The 22,610-nt window shown below is 43.2% G+C and overlaps 2 protein-coding genes across 5 annotated transcripts in view; both read left to right on the top strand.

Moving 5' to 3' along the window:
- Positions 1-2,514, top strand: part of LOC310772608 (protein NLRC3-like) — a 153,051-nt gene extending 150,537 nt beyond the window's left edge. For all 4 annotated transcript variants that reach the window (XM_083632451.1, XM_083632449.1, XM_083632448.1 and 1 more), the window contains one exon: positions 1,309-2,514. In XM_083632451.1, coding sequence (XP_083488577.1) covers positions 1,309-1,850 — 542 coding nt within the window. In that variant the 3' untranslated portion in view covers positions 1,851-2,514. The remainder of the gene's footprint in view (positions 1-1,308) is intronic.
- Positions 2,515-8,948: 6,434 nt separating this feature from the next.
- Positions 8,949-20,844, top strand: slc25a47b (solute carrier family 25 member 47b; the record flags this gene model as incomplete). Its single annotated transcript, XM_083634308.1, has 6 exons — positions 8,949-9,048; positions 10,570-10,613; positions 12,364-12,435; positions 15,436-15,615; positions 17,039-17,306; positions 18,944-20,844. The coding sequence occupies 6 exons, from the start codon at positions 8,949-8,951 to the stop codon at positions 19,219-19,221; spliced, it is 942 nt and encodes a 313-aa protein (XP_083490434.1). The 3' UTR covers positions 19,222-20,844.
- Between the last annotated feature and the right edge of the window lie 1,766 nt (positions 20,845-22,610).

Here is a 22,610-nt window from a genome sequence, read left to right as displayed (position 1 = left end):
CTTTAATGAAAGATTGAACACTCCTGCTTCTTCCAAAGAAGAAATTTTGTTTCTAGACAGTTCCATTATGAAATTACAGCCTCTCAAAAAAGTGCACTTTCATGGGTTTTCTGTCGTTTTTTTTTTCTTTCCAAGATATAGCCCCTTTTATGAATACCTTTTGCACTCTAATTTCGAGCACATTCACTGACTCTGGCTGGTGTTTTCTGATGTGGTGGCGTGTGGTGTGGTTTCTGTGCAGCCACACACCCCTCTCTCCCCCCCCCCCCCCCCCCCCTCTCCACCTCTGAGCTGCGGGCTCCTCCCACACGCACAGAGTTTGCTTTCTCGACTCGTTTTTGCCCCGGACAGATCCCAGCTTTGCTGCGCGCATCATTTCCTTGATGGGCATCAAGGAAATGATGCGCGCTGGCAAACGCGACTGAACGAAAAGGCTTGGCCCGTTCGGCTTCGGATGCTGCCTTTCTAGGAAATCGTGTGGAGATAGATAGAAGCATAAGAGCTCAGTTGTGAGCGCGGATGCAGCCGAGCCCACTCTCGCTGTAGACGGAGCAATATATAGGCTCTGGCAGAAAGCATGCATCGGTTTCCACGGCTTTCTCCGCTGTCTCCTGTACAAAGTAAAGGATCTGAGGTGGGTGGAGCAGCTCCTGTGACGATGTTTAAGGTGGCGCCGTGTGATCCCTTGAAGGGATTCATGCTCACTGGCTGGGTACGACCTTAAACAGCAGAATTATGGAATAATATGAATTATGATTTTAGGACGTCCACAGACGTCCTTGGCACTGAACGTTACTTTTTTTTAGGACGTGCACAGACGTCCTTGGCACTGAATGTGTTAATAAACAAATAAACACACAATCACACAATCACATGCTCACAAATGATTTATTTACACGCATTACACACGCGCACGCACGCGCACACACACACACACACACACACACACACACACACACACACACACACACACACACACACACACACACATTTGTTTGTGTAAAAATGGTTTAATTGTAATTTATGAAAGAAATTTTATATAATATGAATAGACATAAATATATAATAAGTTGGGGTAATAAATACAAAAGGAGATATCTGCTTTTGCAAATTAACTTCTACATAGAAAGCTCATGTGTGACATCTATTCATTCAAATCCTACTCTGAAAAAAGATGGCTGACAGAATGTGTCCTCATGCAACTGAAGAGACGAACAGTCAATCTGTGAATAAATCCACCAATAATAAACACAACAGGTGTGTTAGATGAGAAGCTGCTGCTGTATTGAGTCTTGTTCTCTCCTTCAGATGCCTGTGAACTCACACTGGACCCAAACACAGCATGCAGCGTGCTCCTCCTGTCTGAAGACAACAGAAAGGTGACGAGGGTGGAAGAGGAGCAGCCATATCCTGATCACCCAGAGAGATTTGACAGCAGGGCTCAGCTGCTGTGTAGAGATGGTCTCACTGGTCGCTGTTCCTTGGAGGTGGAGAGGGAAGGAGAGGTTTGGATAGGAGTGACTTACAGAGGAATCAGCAGGAAAGGAAAGGGTGATGACTGTAGGCTTGAATGGAATGATAAGTCCTGGTGTCTGCGCTGCAATGATGATGGTTGTTACAATGCCTGTCACAATAACAGAGGAACAGACATACCTCCTCCCTCCTCCTCCGGCTCTAACAGAGTCGCGGTGTATCTTGACTGGGCTGCTGGCACTCTGTCCTTCTACACAGTTTCCTCTGACACACTGACCCACCTCCACACCTTCACCTCCACCTTCACTGAAGCACTCTACCCTGCGTTTGGGTTGAACCCTGGTGGCTCAGTGTCTCTGTGTCAGATAGAGGAGTGAGAGAGAAACACACTCTGACCAAACACAGCTGCTGACATGATGCTTCACTCTGTACAGCATCACACACACACACGTGCCCGCATGCATAATAATAATAGTATAATGTTTGTATATTCATTAGTGTAATAGTGTGTGTGTGTGTGTGTGTGTGTGTTTACTTCTTCTGCTTCTGTGTTTACTGCTCATGTTACCAAACATGATCCATCAGTCTGTAAATACAGTGCTTGTAGTAGAATAGTGTGTGTGTGTGTGTGTGTGTGTGTGTGTGTGTGTGTGCGTGTGCGCGTGCGTGCGTGTGCGTGTGCGTGTGTGTGTGTGTGTGTGTGTGCGCGCATGTGTGCGTGCTTAACATGGACATTTTATTGTCCCCCCCCGTGTCCAGTGTTTTCACTCCCCCTCATAGAAATGGAGTGAGGGAATTGGTCCTGGAAAGTCATTGAAAACCCTGAGGGAGCTGTAGGCCTGTTAGTGAGCTCCTTGTGAAGCAGATATAGCCCATATGTGTAGCCTGCTTAGCTCATTTTATTATTATTATTATGTCATTGTTCATTCTTTAATTGAAGTCATTGTTTGTTCATCATTAACTTGCAGCCTGTAAATACAAGCTCACCTGTACAAATCCTGACCTGGGAAAATAAAATGCTCACTTTGTGCACTAATCATCTTTCAGTGGTTTTATATTGTGATGATGGCAATTGCCAGGTCATTAATTATAATGATGACTGGATTATTAATTGTGACTTGGTTTACATGAAGCATATTGTGACTTGGTTTACATAAAGCATATTGTGACTAGGCTTACATGAAGCATATTGTGACTTGGCTTACATGTCATGAAGCATATTGTGACTTGGCTTACATGAAGCATATTGTGACTTGGCTTACATGAAGCATATTGTGACTTGACTTAGATGAAACATATTGTGACTTGGCTAACATGAAGCATATTGTGACTTGGCTTACATGAAGCATATTGTGACTTGGCTTACATGAAGTTATTGTGACTTGACTTAGATGAAACATATTGTGACTTGGCTTACATGAAGCATATTGTAACTTGGCTTACATGAAACATATTGTGACTTGGCTAACATGAAACATATTGTGATTTGGCAAGTCACAATATGCACAATAATATGCACAATAAGTCACAATATGCTTCATGTAAGTCAAGTCACAATATGCTTCATGTAAGCCAAGTCACAATATGCTTCATGTAAGTCAAGTCACAATATGCTTCATGTAAGCCAAGTCACAATATGTTTCACGTAAGACAAGTCACAATATGTTTCATGTAAGCCAAGTCACAATATGCTTCATGTAAGCCAAGTCACAATATGTTTCACGTAAGACAAGTCACAATATGTTTCATGTAAGCCAAGTCACAATATGCTTCATGTAAGCCAAGTCACAATATGTTTCACGTAAGACAAGTCACAATATGTTTCATGTAAGCCAAGTCACAATATGCTTCATGTAAGCCAAGTCACAATATGTTTCATGTAAGTCAAGTCACAATATGCTTCATGTAAGCCAAGTCACAATATGCTTCATGTAAGCCAAGTGACAATATGCTTCATGTAAGCCAAGTCACAATATGCTTCATGTAAGCCAAGTCACAATATGCTTACATGATGACCAAACTTTTTAAAAAGACATGGTTTATTTTGTCAGAACAACGTGTTTCACAAATGTGCTTCATCAGGTTCATTCATAAAGTGAGTGATTTCAAACACCTTTGTAGCGGCCGTGTGACAGAACGGCCCGCCCCTCAATGCACAGCTCAATCAATCAATTAGCCCTGGTAGAGTATGTAAAAAGAAAAAAGACATGTCAATATAGAGGCTATATTAAAAACATTAAATGTGACAACTGGGAAGCAATGTGTGTCTGCGTGTGTTGGCCTGGCCTGCATGGTATCTAATGCCCGGCCTGAATTATGGTCCCAGTCCGCCCCTGGTTATCAGTGACGGCACGGGAGGCGTAGCCCATTTTTCGAACCACTCTCTCATTGGTGCTACGACCTGTCACTCATTCAATTTCACCCCCCTAGACGCGCCCTCAAACCCCAACAGTGGCTGTGAAGTGGCACTATGTAGGCTATGCGGTAGGGGTGTCAAAATTAAACGTATAATCGATGCATCGCGATGCGGACGTGTGAATCGAATCGAAGACAGATGAATCGTTGAATCATTTGTTTAAATTTCTATTGACATTCAGATTTTAAAGCACTTTCTAAGTAAAAAAAGAGTTGATATTTATCTGACTGCTTGTATTAATTGATGAAAAAGTTGCCATGTGCAGTAATAATACAGAAAATTGAGGATGTGATACGTTTAGCTGCAATACTGTTGGAGCTGTATCGAGATGTATCGTGATGCATCGTGGAATCGAATCGAATCGTTGACAGATGAATTGAATCGAATCGTGAGGCCAGTGAAGATTCACAGCGCTACTATGCAGAGCGCAGCGATTCAACGTAATATTGGAGTCTGGGGAGAGACCATGCACACGGCCACTACAAAAGTGTTTGAAATCACTCACTTTATGAATGAACCTGATGAAGCACATTTGTGAAACGCGTTGTTCTGACAAAATAAACCATGTCTTTTTGAAAAGTTTGGTCATCCGGCGGATTTTTGGGAGTGTGCGGTCCTCATATGGACTTGATCCTTTAGTCTAGTAGGAACGTGGGGGGGGGGGGGGGTCCCCATCATGCACCCTATTTTTCTAACCTAGATTTTTGTACTCCTCAAGGTGTCTAATAAACACATTTTGTTGTTACCTCGTTGAAACAGTGTCCTATGGGTCCGTTTGACGGCCATCTTTGCGAGCATATTGCAATGTCTGACGAAAATGGATACGCATCATAACTTTTGAACTAGACATCATATAGAGACAAATCTGTATGATTTTGGCATGAGAAATTGATTGATTGAGAGGGTTGTTTTCACAATTTTAACAGGTTTTACATAGTAAAACTCCAAAAATATGAAAAAAGTCTATAATTTACACAAAAAATCTTGCAAAAGAAATCTATCTACATATTAGTCGATGAGCCAGAAGCATTGGGAATAATGCTCATGTTGATTTTTGGCAAGGTATAGCTACATCTCGAGAGTTAGAAAATATGTGATAGCATTGCACCAATGGTAGCTAAATGTGTGTTATGACTCAATTGATAATATAACACCATGCAAAACACACTTTTCAAACCTATTAGTTGAGGGACTTATGGAGATTTGAGGCTAAGTTCATGCAAATCAAGTCTAAAAGCACCAGATTTTGCCTGGAATTAGCCCAGGGCATGTTCTCTTTTTGAGTTTTATAAACACATTGTAATACTCAGATGTATGAATCTATCTATAGCACTCTACTTTGCATAGTATTGAGTGTGGAGTTGTAAGAAGAAGTTACCATCAAACTGGTGGAAACAAACAACAACCTACAGTATGTACAGTATCTTACAGATGTTATTGAAATAATTAGACAAATAGAGTAGAACCTATTCCCATTGATACAGCTAATAGCCAGTCTGTGCATCAATGCTCTCCATAAATATGAAATGCTATCAATACTGACAGGCTTTACTGGCATCTGAAAGATGGGTCCAGTAAGGTTCCCAAGTCTTGGTCATGGAGTTCCAGTATCACCACCAGTGATGTGCGGTGAGGTCACTGGCTGTTTTTTTTCTTCTCTTTTGCCGTTTGAAGACAGATTGAGAGGAACATCTCGTTTTAATTTAGAATTAGGATTACACTGTTGTGATGTCATTATTCAGTTTTAACCATCAATAATTGTTCCTTTTCTCATGATAGAGTAAAATAATACTGTATACTTATTTAGAGATTTTTGTCAATTACAGTATTTGTGCCCTTATGGTTATTATTAGCTTAGTCACTTCTACACTATAGCTTACACTGCTCCCACTTTTCTTGAAAAATAGCTTAATCTTGCTTCACCCAAAATGTTATTCACATAAAAAGACTATATCCACATTCCACAATGTTAATTATTTTAGAGAACTGCAACTTGGCCTGGACACATCTATGGGCATGACGCCTCTGGGCACAGTGAACTATTTATGCGTATATGATAGTCAATTAATGCAGCAGCCAGAGCTCAAATCACATAGGCCATGAATACAAAAAATAGATTAGAAACTCAATAAATCAAATGGGTATGCAGCATATACGTATGTATGCATGTATATATGCTGTGTGTGCATATGTCTGTCCGGATAGGTTTGGGTGTTTGGATTGCTCGTATGTATACGCAGTCGCTGTGTACGTGTATGTGTATGTGTTCATATTTGAATTGTTTGTAGATGTATGTTGATGCATGTGTATATTTATATTTATATATGTATACACGTATCATTTATATCAAGTCAACAACTATCATAAATTGTATATACTGTAGGCAGTAGAATCTAAGGGGTGGGAGGGAATAAGGGGTTTTTGGGGAGAAAAAGCAGGGGTGGTAAATTGTTGTATAGTCTGTTATACTGTGATATATGCTATGACATAAAGCTGTATGAATACACTACTATCCTGGAATAAAAAAAGTACATATAAAAAAAGAAACTCAATAAATAAGCCCATTGCAAAGTCAATCAAATGGCCTGTGTCAAAAATGTAAGATGCAGTTATATATGTCAGCATGGAGTTGATAGAAGACGCTGAAAGTACATCAATGCACACACTAATGTCAGCATCACACATCACACACTCCATCGAATCATTAGGCTACTGAACCAGCAGGCTATGATGACAATACACAATACATAGGCTATCTTAACCTTATGTAACATCCAATCATTGGAATGACCAAAGATCAACCATATAGAATGTCCCAGAACTGATCGAGAGAGAGGGAGGGGCTTGGGGGGGCAGACGGCGCTGCTCTGGTCACTTTGAAAGAGAGAGGGAGAGATAAGGGGGGAGCAGACGGCGCTGTCCCCGGTGCTGAAAGCGTTAAAAGGGAAAGAAAATGGGAAAGAATGTAAGAACTGCCACAAGGCACTTACTTTATTTGTAGATGAAGTCCATGTGCCTATCCCTCTGAACACAGATGCTGATCACTTCATTGTAGAAGTCTTCCTTGTCAGGTGTATTCCTCAATTTCACCAGTCTCTCCTTTTCAATGGAAATCAGAGCCAAGCCTGTCCTGGTCCATCCTATGACGGCTGTAAGTCTTAATGCGTTTTAATGCTGAAAACGTCCTCTCCACAGATGCGGTTGTAGGAGGTATCGTTGAGACAAGCTTTAATAGCTTTGTGGCCTCGGGTACAGTCTCCTGCAGATCCTTGTCTCTCAGAAACGTAAGCAGTTGTACAGGTGACCTTCCTTGGATCATTTGTGAACAGTATAATCCCACCAAATCAGACTTTAATCTAACTAGATCAAAGAAGTTTGCGTATTTGGATATAGGCTGTTCAATTTATTATCGTCAAAATTAGTTTGACATCTCAGCAAATGTCTTGCTGAAAGGTAGCATGTGGCATCAACGAGCCTTTTTAATATTTCTCGGTTAGCCTTTAACTCATTGTGTGCAGTGACATCATGCAACCGGCGCTGCTCATCCAGCGCCATGTCAATGCGACTCTTACCGACAGTTTTCAGGGCTATCTGAGAGAGTGGATGTTGGTCGTGGATTTTTCATGCTTCAGCAAAGCCCTCGGTAGATTGTTCAGGTCGTAGTAACCCTCCTTCACTCACACGCTGTCGCTGGTGGAGAACAGTTAGACACGAGAAGCAGAACAGCTTGCTAGTCTGGCCGCAGCCACGCACACAACAACCACTCCTTTTTATACAATTCCGTTTGAAAAGTCCTTACGATTTTCTGTCCCTTTCTTTGAGTAAGATCCGTCAGGTCAGGTGTTGGCTTTCCAATTGCCACCACGTTCTTTTTTTTGCTCAAAAGTAAATGACGAAAATTGTTTTAAATAGGTCATATCCATGTTGGTAGTAGGTGAAATGCGGAAACAGCTAGCTAGCGAAAACTCACAGCCCGCCACAAGTGCAGAGGTCAGATGGACGGCGAGCGAGACGGGTGACACAGGGAGTCCAAATTAATGCAAGAAATCGCCGCACCTGTTGAGAAGCGGGAGAAAACAGACTACGCATGCGCAAACCTTCATAACCGCTTGCGTGCGTTTCACGCAGATTGAAGCAGTGCCTCAGCAAGCTATCTGAATGGAACATGCATTATATTGTTAAAACAAAAACAAGTAGCCTACATGATTTATTTTATTTTTTACAACAATCTCAACAAATTAAAGTTAAAAAATAAAATAAAATAAAATTTGTGAAAAAAAAATAAAAAAAAATAATAATTGATCAATAAAAATAACTAACTTTATATTTAATTTTTCAATTGTTTGTTATTAGCCTAGGTGAGGCACTGCCTACCCTGCCTCCCCTGACTGCACACCACACCACGTAGCCTACTGAACTCTGGATATTTTGCTGGACGGAGGTTTGTCTGATTCCAGTAGAAGCTGGCCTGCTGCAGCAGCAGTATCCATTTGACATGCTGAATCTTGTGTGGGAGGCAAGTTCAACTAAATTATCAGTAGCCTACTGTGAAGCAGCTCAAGTGTATTCAAAGACTTGTGTAGACTTAATGAGAGGTGCAAGGTTGTAGGATAGGCAGTAACTGTAGGCTACAGTTCAATAGACTGAGCAAAACACACAGTAGTTCACCTTAATGCCATTTCTGTGCTCACAAATTCACCCAAGAGGGACAGGTTACACATCATGAACTGTAGCAATGGTGATGATTTCTTTACATCTTGTGTTGCAGCAAGAAACAGAAGAAAGACCATACGTGTGTGTGTGTGTGTGTGTGTGTGTGTGTGTGTGTGTGTGTGTGTGTGTGTGTGTGTGTGTGTGTGTGTGTGTGTGTGTGTGTGTGTGTGTGTGTGTGTGTGTGGAGAGAAAGAAAGAGAGAGATGTGCATTGCATTTTCATTAATTTCCACATCATGGTTATTGTCTGGGACAACAATAAATTGGAACAGATAACTTCACTGACTGTTTCGCCACGAACCAAAAATAGCGTAACACACACACACCGGTGTGCACGTCACGTGTTGATGTTTGACAGATTACGTCAGAGAGGAATTTCTACACAGCAGAGCGCAGCGGTGCTGTGGGACTTCACGTTCATTGAACCTCTGGAACATTCAACCTTCAGTAACTTAAACAATGATATATTGACGGTTATTTTCTGTGCAGATAATGTGGAGTGGAGCGTTTATGAGGTCGGATTTTGCATGTTGGGCTGTTCAGGAACATTGGCTAGCTGGCTAGCTCGCTAGGCTAGCACAGTCTATATGGGTTAGCAGCCTCCTGGCTGAATCAATGAATTGCTAGTAACACCACATGCTCCAAATCAGAAGAAAGTATGCATTTTGCGGATTTCCTTGCTGGCTCTGTAGGAGGTAAACGACTTGAGAGTTTGTTTTGTTATATACATTTATCGATAGCCATATATTCACCATTCACAAGTGTAATGTTACTGTCGCTGTTTTTTTTAGGGAGCCCCTTGTTCTCTGTCGGTTGTTATTGTTTTTTCATCCAAGTAGGCTAGATACATTTGACTCTGCCGATCGATTGCAGCTGAACGGTGAGTGCAGAAATATCACTGACTAAACCGGCGTAAAAAGGTTACATAAACGTCTCCAAAGCGCACGGTGCCGTGTGCGCAACGGAGCTGAGGCTGACGTTGGGTTGGACATTGTCATACACGCCAGAATAGCCTACTAAGCAATTTAATATGGGATCGCCTGCACACAGATTATTCATATCTAGGCTACTCCTGCATTTTGCAGCTGCAACTGTGTTGCTTTTGGCCTGTATGATGTGATTGAACTTCATATTATTTCAGAATCCAGCATAGTCCTGTATGAAATATGGAGATATGCGACTCTGCTGCCAACATGTGACCACAAAATACGCATTTTTTTTTATCAATGAAATCTATGCCTGCACTGTGTCGATTCAGTTCAGCAGCCTTTTTTAATTTTATTATCATTATTTTTGTAATTGATAGCCTATTATAGGAATTATTCCATCAGTGCGACCAAACACATAAGATCATTATTATTCATTGAGCCTATGGTCTACAGCCTACGGATTTTGCAAATTTAGACTGAGATAGATTACACATAGCCTACTTCCACTCGCAAAAAAGACATGCAGGTTTTATTTAGGCTAGTTAACTGAGAGGGTGAATTGAGCTGCTGTATGATAATACGTGGGGACAGAAAACGCTCTTCAAAGAAATGACTGATGTGAATAAAAGCGGTAACTTTAGACAGTCATTCGGGAACAGACTAATAATATCCAACGCAGATTTTGATTCTGACATACAGTAAAGCTTCGCTAATTAATACACTTTGATTTGCGCTTTGAATGAATGAGGAAATAAGCGTGTCTGGCGCTGTACAAGCTGGAGCAGTCCATATTGCATTGTGATTGGCTAGTTGTTAAAAGCCACGCCTCTTTCATGGGCATGAGCATTTTCATGTGCACGCGCTCTCAGATAGATTAGAAAAACCTGGATCCAATTACCGAGTCGATAACCACCGTCGTGGTATCGTTCCGCTTGATTGCAATGATCTGGTAAAGCCAAACCAGATCAAGGGACAGATCCCGGATCTGCTTAGCCTACATTTGTGGTATGGGCCTCTGATCTGATCCGTGTGTTTGCAGGGGCCTGTGGTGTGGCAGTCGGCTACCCTTTGGACACAGTGAAGGTAGTATTGTGTACAGCATCATGTATGTCCTTACCCTGCTAGACGGGCGCTCTCTTTTTTTTTTACATCACTCAGGCTTCTCACAGCAGGGACATACTTTACCCTGCTAGCCGGGCGCTAACGCTCAGTATGAGCGAGAGCGCCCGGCTAGCACTTAGCATCTCCGATAGCACTTAACATCTCCCATCAGACGCTATCGGATGCATAACATCCTCATCTGCTAAATAACTGATGTTGCCGCTTCCAAATTGTTGCATAAAATTTACTTTTATGTTTTTGAGAAACCAAAAATCCTTCATCTGGAGTCAACCCGGACAATATGCGACGCACTGTTTACTCACTAATGCCCCCCACACTTCCGGAATGGTATTGCAGCTTGCTTGGCACAAACGCAGAAATGTAGTTGCAATACCATTCCTGGAAGTGTGGGGGGGCATCAGAGTCCTGCACCGGGTGGGGGTTCCGCGGGGCCCCGCCGGGTACCCGCAAAAAAACGCGGGGGGCGGGTAAAAAATACACTTCTGTAAATTGGTGGGTCGGGCGGCGGGTAAAAATTAATAAATGCGGACGGGCGGCGGGTGGAACAACGACGACGTATGAGCCATGTATGTTTTTCTGTTGCACTCAGATGGAGGCAGGAGGTGTGTCTGGCAGGGGGGGGGGTGTCTGGCAGGGGGAGTGTCTGGCAGCTGGTCTGACTCGAACAGGAGAAAAGTTTCTGACGCACGTTTTCGCTTTTGTTTAGGCTACATAACCGGCATCGTTTCAAGTATGCGCATACTGTGCAATGTGTGACGCTATATGGACTGCACAAAACATTCAAAACTCAGCTGCGGTCAAGGTGATTGATTGGAGACAATACGAGTCGGACAGATAATATAGTAGGCTAACGTTAGCTTCCAGTCAAACATACACACTGGCTGTTTTCATAGCAACAGGCAACAACATGTCATGGATGGATAGCGTGAAAGTGGAGAGGTCTCATCCCAACGTGGATTTACGTTCCTCCAACAGCAATCATAAAGGCAGTATGGATTATACCGGACATATTGGAAATAGCTGGTAAGTCACTTTGCTTGCTGTAACTGTCTGTGTGTCTGATAGCAGAGCTATCCAGCTGGTTAGTGAGCTAGCAGCTGCTAAAAGCTAATTAACGTAGGCTACATCAGCTGACGAGTCTCGGCCAGAAAGACTGCTGTTCGCCTCTCGTGTGAAAGGGTGGCAGTTTCATTAGGTTCACTACAAAATGTTTGCACTGCAGATTAACGGTTATTATATATATGCGGTTCCGGGTCGGGGGGCGGGTCTCATGTCTGCGGGGCGGGGTGGGTTGCGGTACTGATTGATCATATGTGCGGGTTTGCGGAGCGGGGTCGGTACTGCACGTCGCGGGGCCGGGCGGAACCGGGTCTTGAAAATCAGACCCGCGCAGGACTCTGGGGGGCATTAGTGAGTAAACGGTGCGTCGCATGTCCGGGTTGACTCCAGATGAAGGGTTTTTGGTTTCTCAAAGACATAAAAGTGGATTTTACGCAACAATTTGGAAGCGGCTACATCAGTTATTTAGAAGAAGAGGATGTTATGCATCCGATAGCGTCTGATGAGAGATGCTAAGTGTTAGCCGGGCGCTCTCGCTCATACTGAGCGTCAGCGCCCGGCTAGCAGGGTAAAGTATGTCCCTGCTGTGAGAAGCCTGAGTGATGTGATGAGTCATAGTCAGATCGTTTTCTCCCCTCAATAACCTTTCTAGGTGAGGATTCAAACCCAGAGCAAGTACAGGGGAGTCTGGCACTGTATCCGCTCTACCTGCAAGAATGAAGGGGTGAGTGTCTCACACATGAGCCACTTTCACACATGAACTCCGGATCAGGTCAGGGTTGCCCCCCACTGAGCCTGCCCCGGATGATAGGTGAAGTGTACCCTTTCACACATGAGGCATGTTGCATTCACACATGAGTAGCACCTCCGCAGAGTTTGTAAAGTAGAGAGGGGGCGGGCGGCGGGGGTGGGGGAATTTGGGCATGACCACACAGTTGTGAAAACTAAAAATACATAATGGGCGATAACTGCCTAACGTTCACGGCATATAATCGTTTGCGCATAACGTTAGTAAGTAATTAATTAAACAACCCTACAACTCACGCCCAGATGCATCGATTTCCTCGAGTCGCAAGCAGTACAAACAAAACAGGTCTTTGCTATGTTCAGTCCTAAAATGGCTCAAACCTACTAGAATTATACAGAATACAGGAAGCTAGACGTTTTTACCTTCAAAATAAAATAAATGTTGTATTACTTAGTAACAAAAAATCAGGATGTCGACTCACTACGGGTTAAAATTGACTTTTCGAAGGGAGCAGATATTCTTCCAGTTTATCTCCGTTCTGTATCTTTCGAAACACACACAAAAAAACATTACACGTGCATTTACTTTATTTAATTGCCATTATTGCGAAGGTTATACCCGGAAGTTTTCGTTTTATACTGCCTGACTTGACGCTACTTGGAATTTGCGCGAACGCTGTGTAAACGTTAAATCAAAGACATGAACGCAACCAGATCCAGATACCCTACCTAGCGATGTCCAATACTGGGAAGCGGGACGACCCTCGCGTCCAAAAATGCTTATTAAATGTGTGTGCTGTGCGAAGCAGACATGAAATCAGATCAGAGCCATGAGCCTTTCAATCCAGCAATCCGCAACATGTTGGCTGTCGCACACGGAGCAGGTTTGAGCTTCATTTGGAAACCAAATGGCATGTGTTTTTTGCTGCTCATTCACATCGACTATTTATATAATAATAATCTGTCACGATCGTCTCTGTCCTCATGCACTCACGAGCTCACGGAGCTCTGGAGGGGGGGGGGGGGGGGGGACAATACGCTTCTGCGACTACGGCTGGGGGTACACTTCCCTCCGGCTAGGACGAGGCTCCGCGGGAGCGCGCATGAGACGCATGCAAACATTCACACATGACAGCCAGCCGGATAGCCTCTAGATAACTCCTGAATTCCAGACATGTGTGAAAGCAGCTATGGTCAGCGCATCACCCGATTTACCTTTGCAGCATAGTTTGGACTTCATGTGTCTCTGCAGCATTGGCCAATAGACCTTATTCGCTAACCCTGGACGACGCCATATTGTTGACATACCGTCTTAAGCGCACACAGTGCTGCAGCGGACTACTACTCTGAAATTGTGGTAGTATGAAATAATGTAAAGATACCACAGCGATGGACAAAATGGTGTATGACCCACAACCGCTCCAGTGGAGCTGATCAGTGGCCAGCAGATCAGACTGTGGTTGTACTGGTCAGCTTCCAGGTATGAATGTGTGTGTGAATGTGAACAGGGCACTCCTGAAAAAGAGAGCATTGCTCTCAGTGAGACTCCCCCTGTATAAATAAAGGTAAAAAAAAAAAAAAAAACTATAGTAACGGCCTTATTGTCGTTTCTGTTCCATTACAAAATAGCGATAGTGATGACCAATAAAAAACCCAGAGTTGTTGTTTGTATGCTACCGTTAATGCCTGTTATAATAAACAAAAGAAAAAATGAGTGCTGTGAGGAACTGTCAGAAAGTTTCACCTGTCTCTCCTAACTATCCACACATCTCCTGTGCTGCTGACGTATCCTCAGTCTCGCTCCCTTCACGTCTGTGGACGGTAGAGATAGAAACAAACCACGGGGACTTTATTGCTGTCATTACTACAGCCGTGTGTAACGCAGGTCACCATCCTAACACAACAGGAACGATACAGGTAACGCTAACGGCGGCTAGCTTCCTATAAACGCTGCTCTTACATAGGCTGTCACTTGAGAGCTACAGCGCTATGTCAAGAACATGGCGGCGGTGGGCGTGCCCGTATGCGAGTGACGTCAATCGAATAAGGTCTATAGTCATCATTGTGCTTATCTCTATGTGCCCTGAATCCCCCCTCATAAAAGCACACTGACTTCTAGCCCCCAGCATTCTATAAGGAAATTTGGGGGGGGGGGGGGGGGGGGGGTCAAGTATTCAAAACGCTCTCCTACCCGTCTCCGACGGCCAATCACAAACCCGAAGATATAATAATCTCCCTACGGAAGCCAGTAGTTTAGGCGGGTGGCGTTAAAATGATATTCCTGCGTAAAACTGTTTTTTGTACCTCACCTGTCGAGGGACTACGGATGGAAATTAGCTAAGGCTATAATCCGGCACATTTACATACAAATGTTCATTAATGTTGCACTGTCCCTGAAATAAATAAATAAATAAAATAAATAAATAAATAAAACAACCGTTTAAAAGCAGTCTTTCCACAGCCTGTGCAGAATTTACAGCAGGGCGTGTTTGATGTCACTATCGTGGAGCACCGCTTGTACGCGGCGAGCAAACAACACATGCAGTCACACGTAGCCTCACGGAGACGGCGGCACGGTGATCAAATCCAGCGCACCTGGGAAGCAAAACATGTCATGAAATACTCAAACTCCCAAGGTTCCTGTCGGCACTAGGACGCTTCTCCTCTCCTAAATTCCTAAAATAAGACCGCTATTAAACGGTTGTTTCATGCAGGAATATCATTTTAACCCCTTCCTCCCTGGCTTCTGCAGGGAGATTATTCTATCTTTGGATCTGTGATCGGACGTCGGAGACGGGGAGGAGAGCGTTTTCAATGCTCGACCACCCCCCTAATGTCCTTATGCAATGCTGTGTGACGCTAGTTCAGAGTGGATCACAGAGAAACAGAGAACAGCGGAACAGACGGGGCTAACAGACTACTTTAGTCTCCGATGCTAATAGATCTTATTCTTGTGCCTAACTCTGTCTTCCATCAGGTGAATGGCTTCTACAAAGGCATGTCGATGCCGGTTACAACAGTGTCCCTCAGCTCCTCGGTGGTGTTCGGGACATACAGGAATGTCCTTCAGTGCCTCCGTCAGAGACATGGGAGTCCTGGCGCCAAGCCTGCCAAACTGGACATCCTCCTCTCTGGCCTGGCTGGAGGAGTCGCACAGGTAGACAAACACTGACACCCTGATGACTTCTATTTATAGACAAACACTGACACCCTGATGACTTCTATTTATAGACAAACACTGACACCCTGATGACTTCTATTTATAGACAAACACTGACACCCTGATGACTTCTATTTATAGACAAACACCGACACCCTGATGACTTCTATTTATAGACAAACACTGACACCCTGATGACTTATATTTATAGACAAACACTGACACCCTGATGACTTATATTTATAGACAAACACTGACACCCTGATGACTTATATTTATAGACAAACACTGACACCCTGATGACTTCTATTTATAGACAAACACTGACACCCTGATGACTTCTATTTATAGACAAACACTGACACCCTGATGACTTCTATTTATAGACAAACACTGACACCCTGATGACTTCTATTTATAGACAAACACCGACACCCTGATGACTTCTATTTATAGACAAACACTGACACCCTGATGACTTCTATTTATAGACAAACACTGACACCCTGATGACTTCTATTTAGTAGTAGCTGATATTAGAGCAATGCAGTGACTCAAAGAAGACAGTTGTTGGATTTGATCATTTTCTCTCTCTCTCTCTCTCACACACACACACACACACACACACACACACCCACACACACACACACACACACACACACACACACACACACACACACACACACACACACACACACACACACACACAAATGGGGTGTAATGTTGTCTAATGTACAAGGTGAATAAATCTCTTACCTCATAAAACCACTGTAAAGTCTATTTACAGAATTCTTTATTAGAATTATTTTCTTCTAATAATAGCTTGGATTTATTTAGCGCCTTTCAAGGAACCCAAGGCCGCTTTACAAAAGTACAAAAGATGACGGACACACATAGAAGATAACAAAGAACAAACAAAGAACAGAAGAGACTAGATGCCGAAAGCTGTGTTGAACAGGTGGGTTTGCAGCGTAACCTCTCATGCAAAGCACACCCGCTTTCATTTGTACAACTTTAGTTAGTTGTAACATCTCCCTCCTTTGAATGGCAGCAGCTAGTTTTTAGTTGGCTGCTTGTCCACAATCAATAGGATCTAATTCACACCTTTGCACAGGCAAAAGATGTGTTCCACACCTCACCTGCCGCCTCGGTGTTCTTGGTTTTTACAATCTCCCCCTAATTTCAATGTTACAGTTTTCAGCTCGGAGACGAGATGTCACTCAACATAACTGTCAACTACAGTAAGTCTCTATTTTCAAACATCTCTCTCTCTCTCTCTCTCTGTCTCTCTCTCTGTCTCTCTCTCTGTGTCTCTCTCTCTCTCTCTCTCTGTCTCTCTCTCTCTCTCTCTCTCTCTCTCTCTCTCTCTCTCTCTCTGTCTCTCTCTCTCTCTCTCTCTCTCTCACCGTCTTCTCATCAGGTATCAGTCATGTCCCCAGCTGACATAGTGAAGGTGCGTCTGCAGTGCCAGACAGTTCCCTACCAGGGACTGTCCACAGAGGCCCCAAAGCCAAAGTACCACGGCCCCATCCACTGTCTGCTCACCATTGCCCGTGAGGAAGGGGTTCTGGGGCTGTACAAGGGAGCCCAGGCCCTGGCACTGAGAGATGGACCCTCCTTCGCCACCTACTTTACTGCCTATCATGTCATCTGTGAACAGCTGTCGACCCCAGGCCAGACCCAGCCAGGTACATCCCTACACAGCGTATGAGATTTGAAGGGAAAATCCACCATAAAACACGGTTTAAAAAAAGCTATAGAGAGCCGCAGGAACAAGTCCGGAAATCATCGATGCTACCACTCCTGGTTCTTCACTGTTTTTGCCTATGGGATTTTTGAATGGGTTTTTGGCGCGATGCTTCTTATAATCTCTCTGGGCAACGCAAGCTTAATCAAATGCGAACCAGTGTTTAGTAATATCATCTTCACACATGAGGACCACTTTTACGAGTTGTGAAGCTTTTACGTGCCGTTAAAAGGGCGGCTAGCTAGCAAACGGCTAAATGAGACTACACTGTTGAGTCGACGGGGATATTATACGTCAATAACGTCATCACTTCAAAGGACGAACACGGAAATTCTCTTTCCCTCACCTGGTTCAGCCCGTTCAGCCCGGGGTAATCAGTGCACACATCAACAACAGTCCAGGTTGAGTGCTGACGTGACGGGGAAGCCTATGCGACACTGTGTGTAGTTCTGGATTAGCTTAGCACGAGCTTTTTACTTCTAGGGCTCGCATTTACAGTATGCTTCAAAACTCATGAAAGTGGTCCTCATGTGTGAAGATTATCCCGCTGAACACGGGTTCATGTTTGATTAAGCTTGCGTTGCCCAGAGACCTTATTTGAAGCATCGCGGCAAAAACCCATTCAAAAATCCCATAGGCAGAAACAGTGAAGAACCAGGAAGTCCGGGACATCCGCGTTCTGACTACAAAAATACGTCATCCCTGCGGCTCACTATTGGCAATATACCTGGATCCATTTTGTTTGTTGTGTATTTTTCTTATTTCCAAATCCATACTAGAGGATGCCAATTTCTCCACAGACAGTAGCCTCAATAGACCAGAATGCAATGCAGCAGACAGTAGCCTCAATAGACCATAAGTATGCATAAGATTTGAAATTTTCTTGATCAGAGAAAGTCTCCTCTCCAATAACTATCGCTATTGCTTTCTCCACCTACATAGAGACACTGTATGAAATAGGCCATGCCGATCACAGGGGAAAGCTCTCCATTCACTCCCATACACCAGCGTCATTTTCCTTGAATTAAACATAGCTAAAAGCTGTTGTGTGGTGAGCTGCGCAGACAACAAATGTAAAAAAAAAAATCCCCAATTAAAGTTTTTTTGTACTCCCGAGCAAAACAAGGAAGCCATTGAGAATTGGCGAGAAGAAAAATGTGGATCTAGCTGTCAAGGAAGTAAGTTGGAGTGTTCAACTTCCGTATATATGATCTTTGTGTGCAACACACGACCATGCACGCGACATAGGAGAACGCCAGGATTGGCGGGGAGGGGGGTTGTTTTCCATCGTTTTGGGCGTGGATTCTGAATGACGACACGCTCCGCAGTGTCTCTATGGGTTGTGTGAAAGGCATTCTGGGAAATGTAGGAAATAATCACAATCAGAAGTAGAACTTGACAAGGCAAGTTAAGGGGAGGTGTGTGCAACAAAAGGTAAATACTGTCATAACAAAATAACTCTTGTGGAATGCATTGAACATCACAGATTGAGGACAATGTGAGTGTTTGAGGGTGGAACTTTCAAATGCAGGTTGAATCCTACATGATGAAAAATGATGTCCTCTCCTCCATATACAGAGTGGAAAGTGGTGTTACTGGCTGGAGGCCTGTCGGGGATGTGCGGCTGGTGTATCGGAACGCCCATGGACCTGATCAAAGCTCGTCTGCAGATGGACTGGATGGGTGAGCGGAGGTACCGGGGCTTTTTCCACTGCATCACAGACAGCGTGCGGTCGGAGGGGCCCGCGGTCCTCTTCAAGGGACTCACTCTCAACTGCATCCGTGCCTTCCCCGTCAACATGACGGTGTTCACCATGTACGAAGTAGTGGTTCGCCTCCTAAAACCCTCAACCTAACTTCACTTATGGTACATACTGTATCCCCCCTTCCCACCCACTTATGCTGTATCTCTATACTGTGAGTGGATCATCTTTGTTTGGATCAACTCTAGGTCAGTGGTTCTCAAATGGGGGTCCGGGGAACCCCAATTTGAGAACCACTGCTCTAGGTTCATCTCACACACCGTCAATGGAGAGAAATCTCTCATGAAAGGATCGATACGGTTTGAGAAGATTCAACCAAATGCCTAAATTATGTCAAATCTGCAGGCATCTTTTAGAAAGTTCCCAAAGTATTGTCCTGAGAGGTGGTGCTCATTTTAAAATACAAGATGCGTGTAATATGACATTTTCTAAGGAAGTACATTTTATTCTAATATAGAATATTTTATGACTTCCAAGACTGTTCTGTTTCTATGTGTGTGAATGTTTTCCCCCTGATGCTGCTATGTGTTTCATATAACTCTAAAGTATTTAAAATAATGTAAATACTTACTTTACTTGAAATGTGAATATATTTTAATTCAGAGCTCCCAAACACAAGAGTCATTAATTGAATACACAAAGTATATATGTTCAGAAGTGTTGTAGGAAGACAGTCATCTCTAATAAGGCCACATTCTTCTCATTGCATAAGAACAGGAAGGGGAAGTCATTATTGGACAGGACAAGATGCTGTAAATCAGTGGAAAGGTTGGATTAACAACGTATTATATAGAGTATAACAAATTCTTTCAATGGTGATGTATTTTTATTATTATTATTTTTTGCAGTGAAACTATATTCCATGTTTTAGAAATGGCATTATTATTATTGTCATTTTATTGTCCAGAAATGCCTTTGCAAGACATTTCCCTCTCAGGGTTCTGCTTTCTGTCAAACTGTTAACATGACTCATGTTTTGTGCCAGGCAGCAGATCAAACTTCCGTTTGAAAACGGCACATCATTTTGTACTACTGAATTCAGCAACCGACCTCTATGAAATAACATCTTCTGTTTGTCTTGTTATCTTTATTACCGCCTTACAATTCCATTTTCAACATCTTCACTCAAATGCCTTGAGATTTCTCAGCCTGAGACTCTACTGCGGGGGTCGGCCACCTCTGACACGTGAAGGGGTAACCAGTGGCACGGCAGCGCACAGTAGCAATAAGTGCACAAGAGATTGTTTTTGTAGAAATGTTGAAGTGCCCTGCCAAATTACCTATTTCACAGCCATTTGCAGTTGCACGGCCTGTTATCAGTCCTGTGTATCTCGAATAGTGCTCTCATTTCAATGTCCTGATTTTGGAGGGAATAACAACACAGATTCATTGATCTTGGTAATGGCACACTGATTGCAGTGATTGACAAGCAAATTTGAAAATGGCACTTCATATCAAAAAGGTTGCCGACCCCTGTTCTACTGCATTACTGTATATTACCTCCCGTTAAATGGAATACTGTACGAGGCATGAGGAATATGTATTAATTATCAAATGCTCAAACCATTTCATGAGGACTTATGCAATCATTTTCTCATCGATTTTGAATAACAATCATCATTTGTGATATTTTAGGATAAATGAATTGCTGTGTGAATGTATGAATGTGAGTGGAGTATTCATTAATAACTTAGTCATTTCTGTAGCATTTCTAGTCAATTAAAAGTATTACCTTTTATTGAATAAAATCTGTGCAATCACAAGGTAAGAGTTGTTTTGTTTTTATTCAAGTGAAATTTTGTTAAAATAAAATAAGACGTATCACTTGTTATAGAAAATGGCCCCATACATACACCCCGTTTTATGGAATGTGATCAACCTATCTTTAAAAAAATTAAATAAATAAATACACAAAACCTCAAGTGAATCGTATTGTAATCGATATTTATTTTGTATTGAATCCAAATAACAGTTTTAGATGGAAACAGCTTGACTCACAGTCACACCTACATTCAGACTCAACCGCACGATGACCTCTGACAGCTCACATGCTGAAGCAGGCTAGAAGTTGACCTTTAGAGGCCTGGGGGTCATAAACTGTTTGACCATCTCATCCGTCACTTGCTTGCGTTTCTCTTGATGCTCGGCGATCATCGGCTGCAGAGTCTCAACCAACATCTTCTTCAGCTCTCCTGTCAGCAGAGCCCCGCTGGTGTAGTCCTGCAGAGAGAGGAGGGTGAGATGAACAGAATAGTGAGAAAGGGAGAGGATGTACAGTGGGGTGGGATTAGAAAAGATTCCCCATGGTGGGACATGTGCAAGGAATTTTGACAGTGGCCGTACTCTTGTTCCTCTTCAAAAGCTCACAGCACAAAGAGCAAATTCTGTCATTATTTAACTGCTGTTAGCAAATTCCAGGGTCAGTTATTCTTTACGGGATCTGTGCCTCGCCATTCTGTATGTGGTTAATGCTTAATAAGTTTCTTGTTTTGGTCCTTCTACTCCACTGGTTCCCAAAGCTACTACATGGGGTACTTGAAAGAGGAATTGGGGAAAATGGAAAAATGTAAGCATAAATCTTAAAAATAAACCAAATGTTAAATCTGCTCAGGAGGCACTAATTGCAACTTTTTCCACCCCAATTTTTATTTTGTAAAGTTATATTCTTCAAAAAATGGGTTATCCATTACTCATTCATTGCATCATTATGCTATAGTTTTCTCTTGCCGTTTTCGAAGCAAAATGTTGTAGTCGGGTAAAGGGGATACATGGATTCAGAAATCGGGGAGAGGGGGTGCCAAAAAAGTTTGAGAACCACTGTTGTAGTCCATTCACGGGTAATGAACGCCCATGGGGCGGCTGTTGCTCAGGAGGTAGAGCGCGTCGTCCACCAACCAGAAGGTCGGTGGTTCGATCCCCGGCATGTCGAAGTGTCCTTGGGCAAGACACTGAACCCCAAATTGCTCCCGATGGCTGTGCCAGCACCCTGCATGGCAGCTTGCTGCCTTCGGTGTTTGAATGGGTGAATGTAGGCACATTGTAAAGCGCTTTGGAGAAACGCGCTATATAAATGCAGTCCATTTGACCATTTACCATGCAGGAGAGGTAAATAGGATGTGTTTGTATGTTCAATTGATGGTATGTTTGCACTCTCCTCCTGAAGCGCAACACTACAGTCATTTCTGTCCCGTCCTGGGATGCAGGCCTTCTCAACTACCCACCTCCTTTGTGTTCCATGTCTCTACTCTGTCTCATCTCATCCCAATTATCCTCCCTCTCCACGCATCCAACATTCCAGACAGTTTTCTACTTTCATCCCGTTTCACTCCCATTTTCCTCCTCCCCTCTTCTAAGGCTACGTTCACACAGCACACGGCTCGAATCAGATTTTTTGATCTGGTCTGATTTTTTGTGTGGCTGTTCACACAGACTTTTTAAAAGTGGCCCATATCAGACTCCAGATTTGAATCTGATGGTTTATC

This window comes from Poromitra crassiceps (assembly GCF_964638095.1).
Source record: "Poromitra crassiceps genome assembly, chromosome: 3".
In the NCBI taxonomy this organism is placed as follows: domain Eukaryota; kingdom Metazoa; phylum Chordata; class Actinopteri; order Beryciformes; family Melamphaidae; genus Poromitra; species Poromitra crassiceps.
This window is presented reverse-complemented; position numbering and strand designations above follow the sequence as displayed.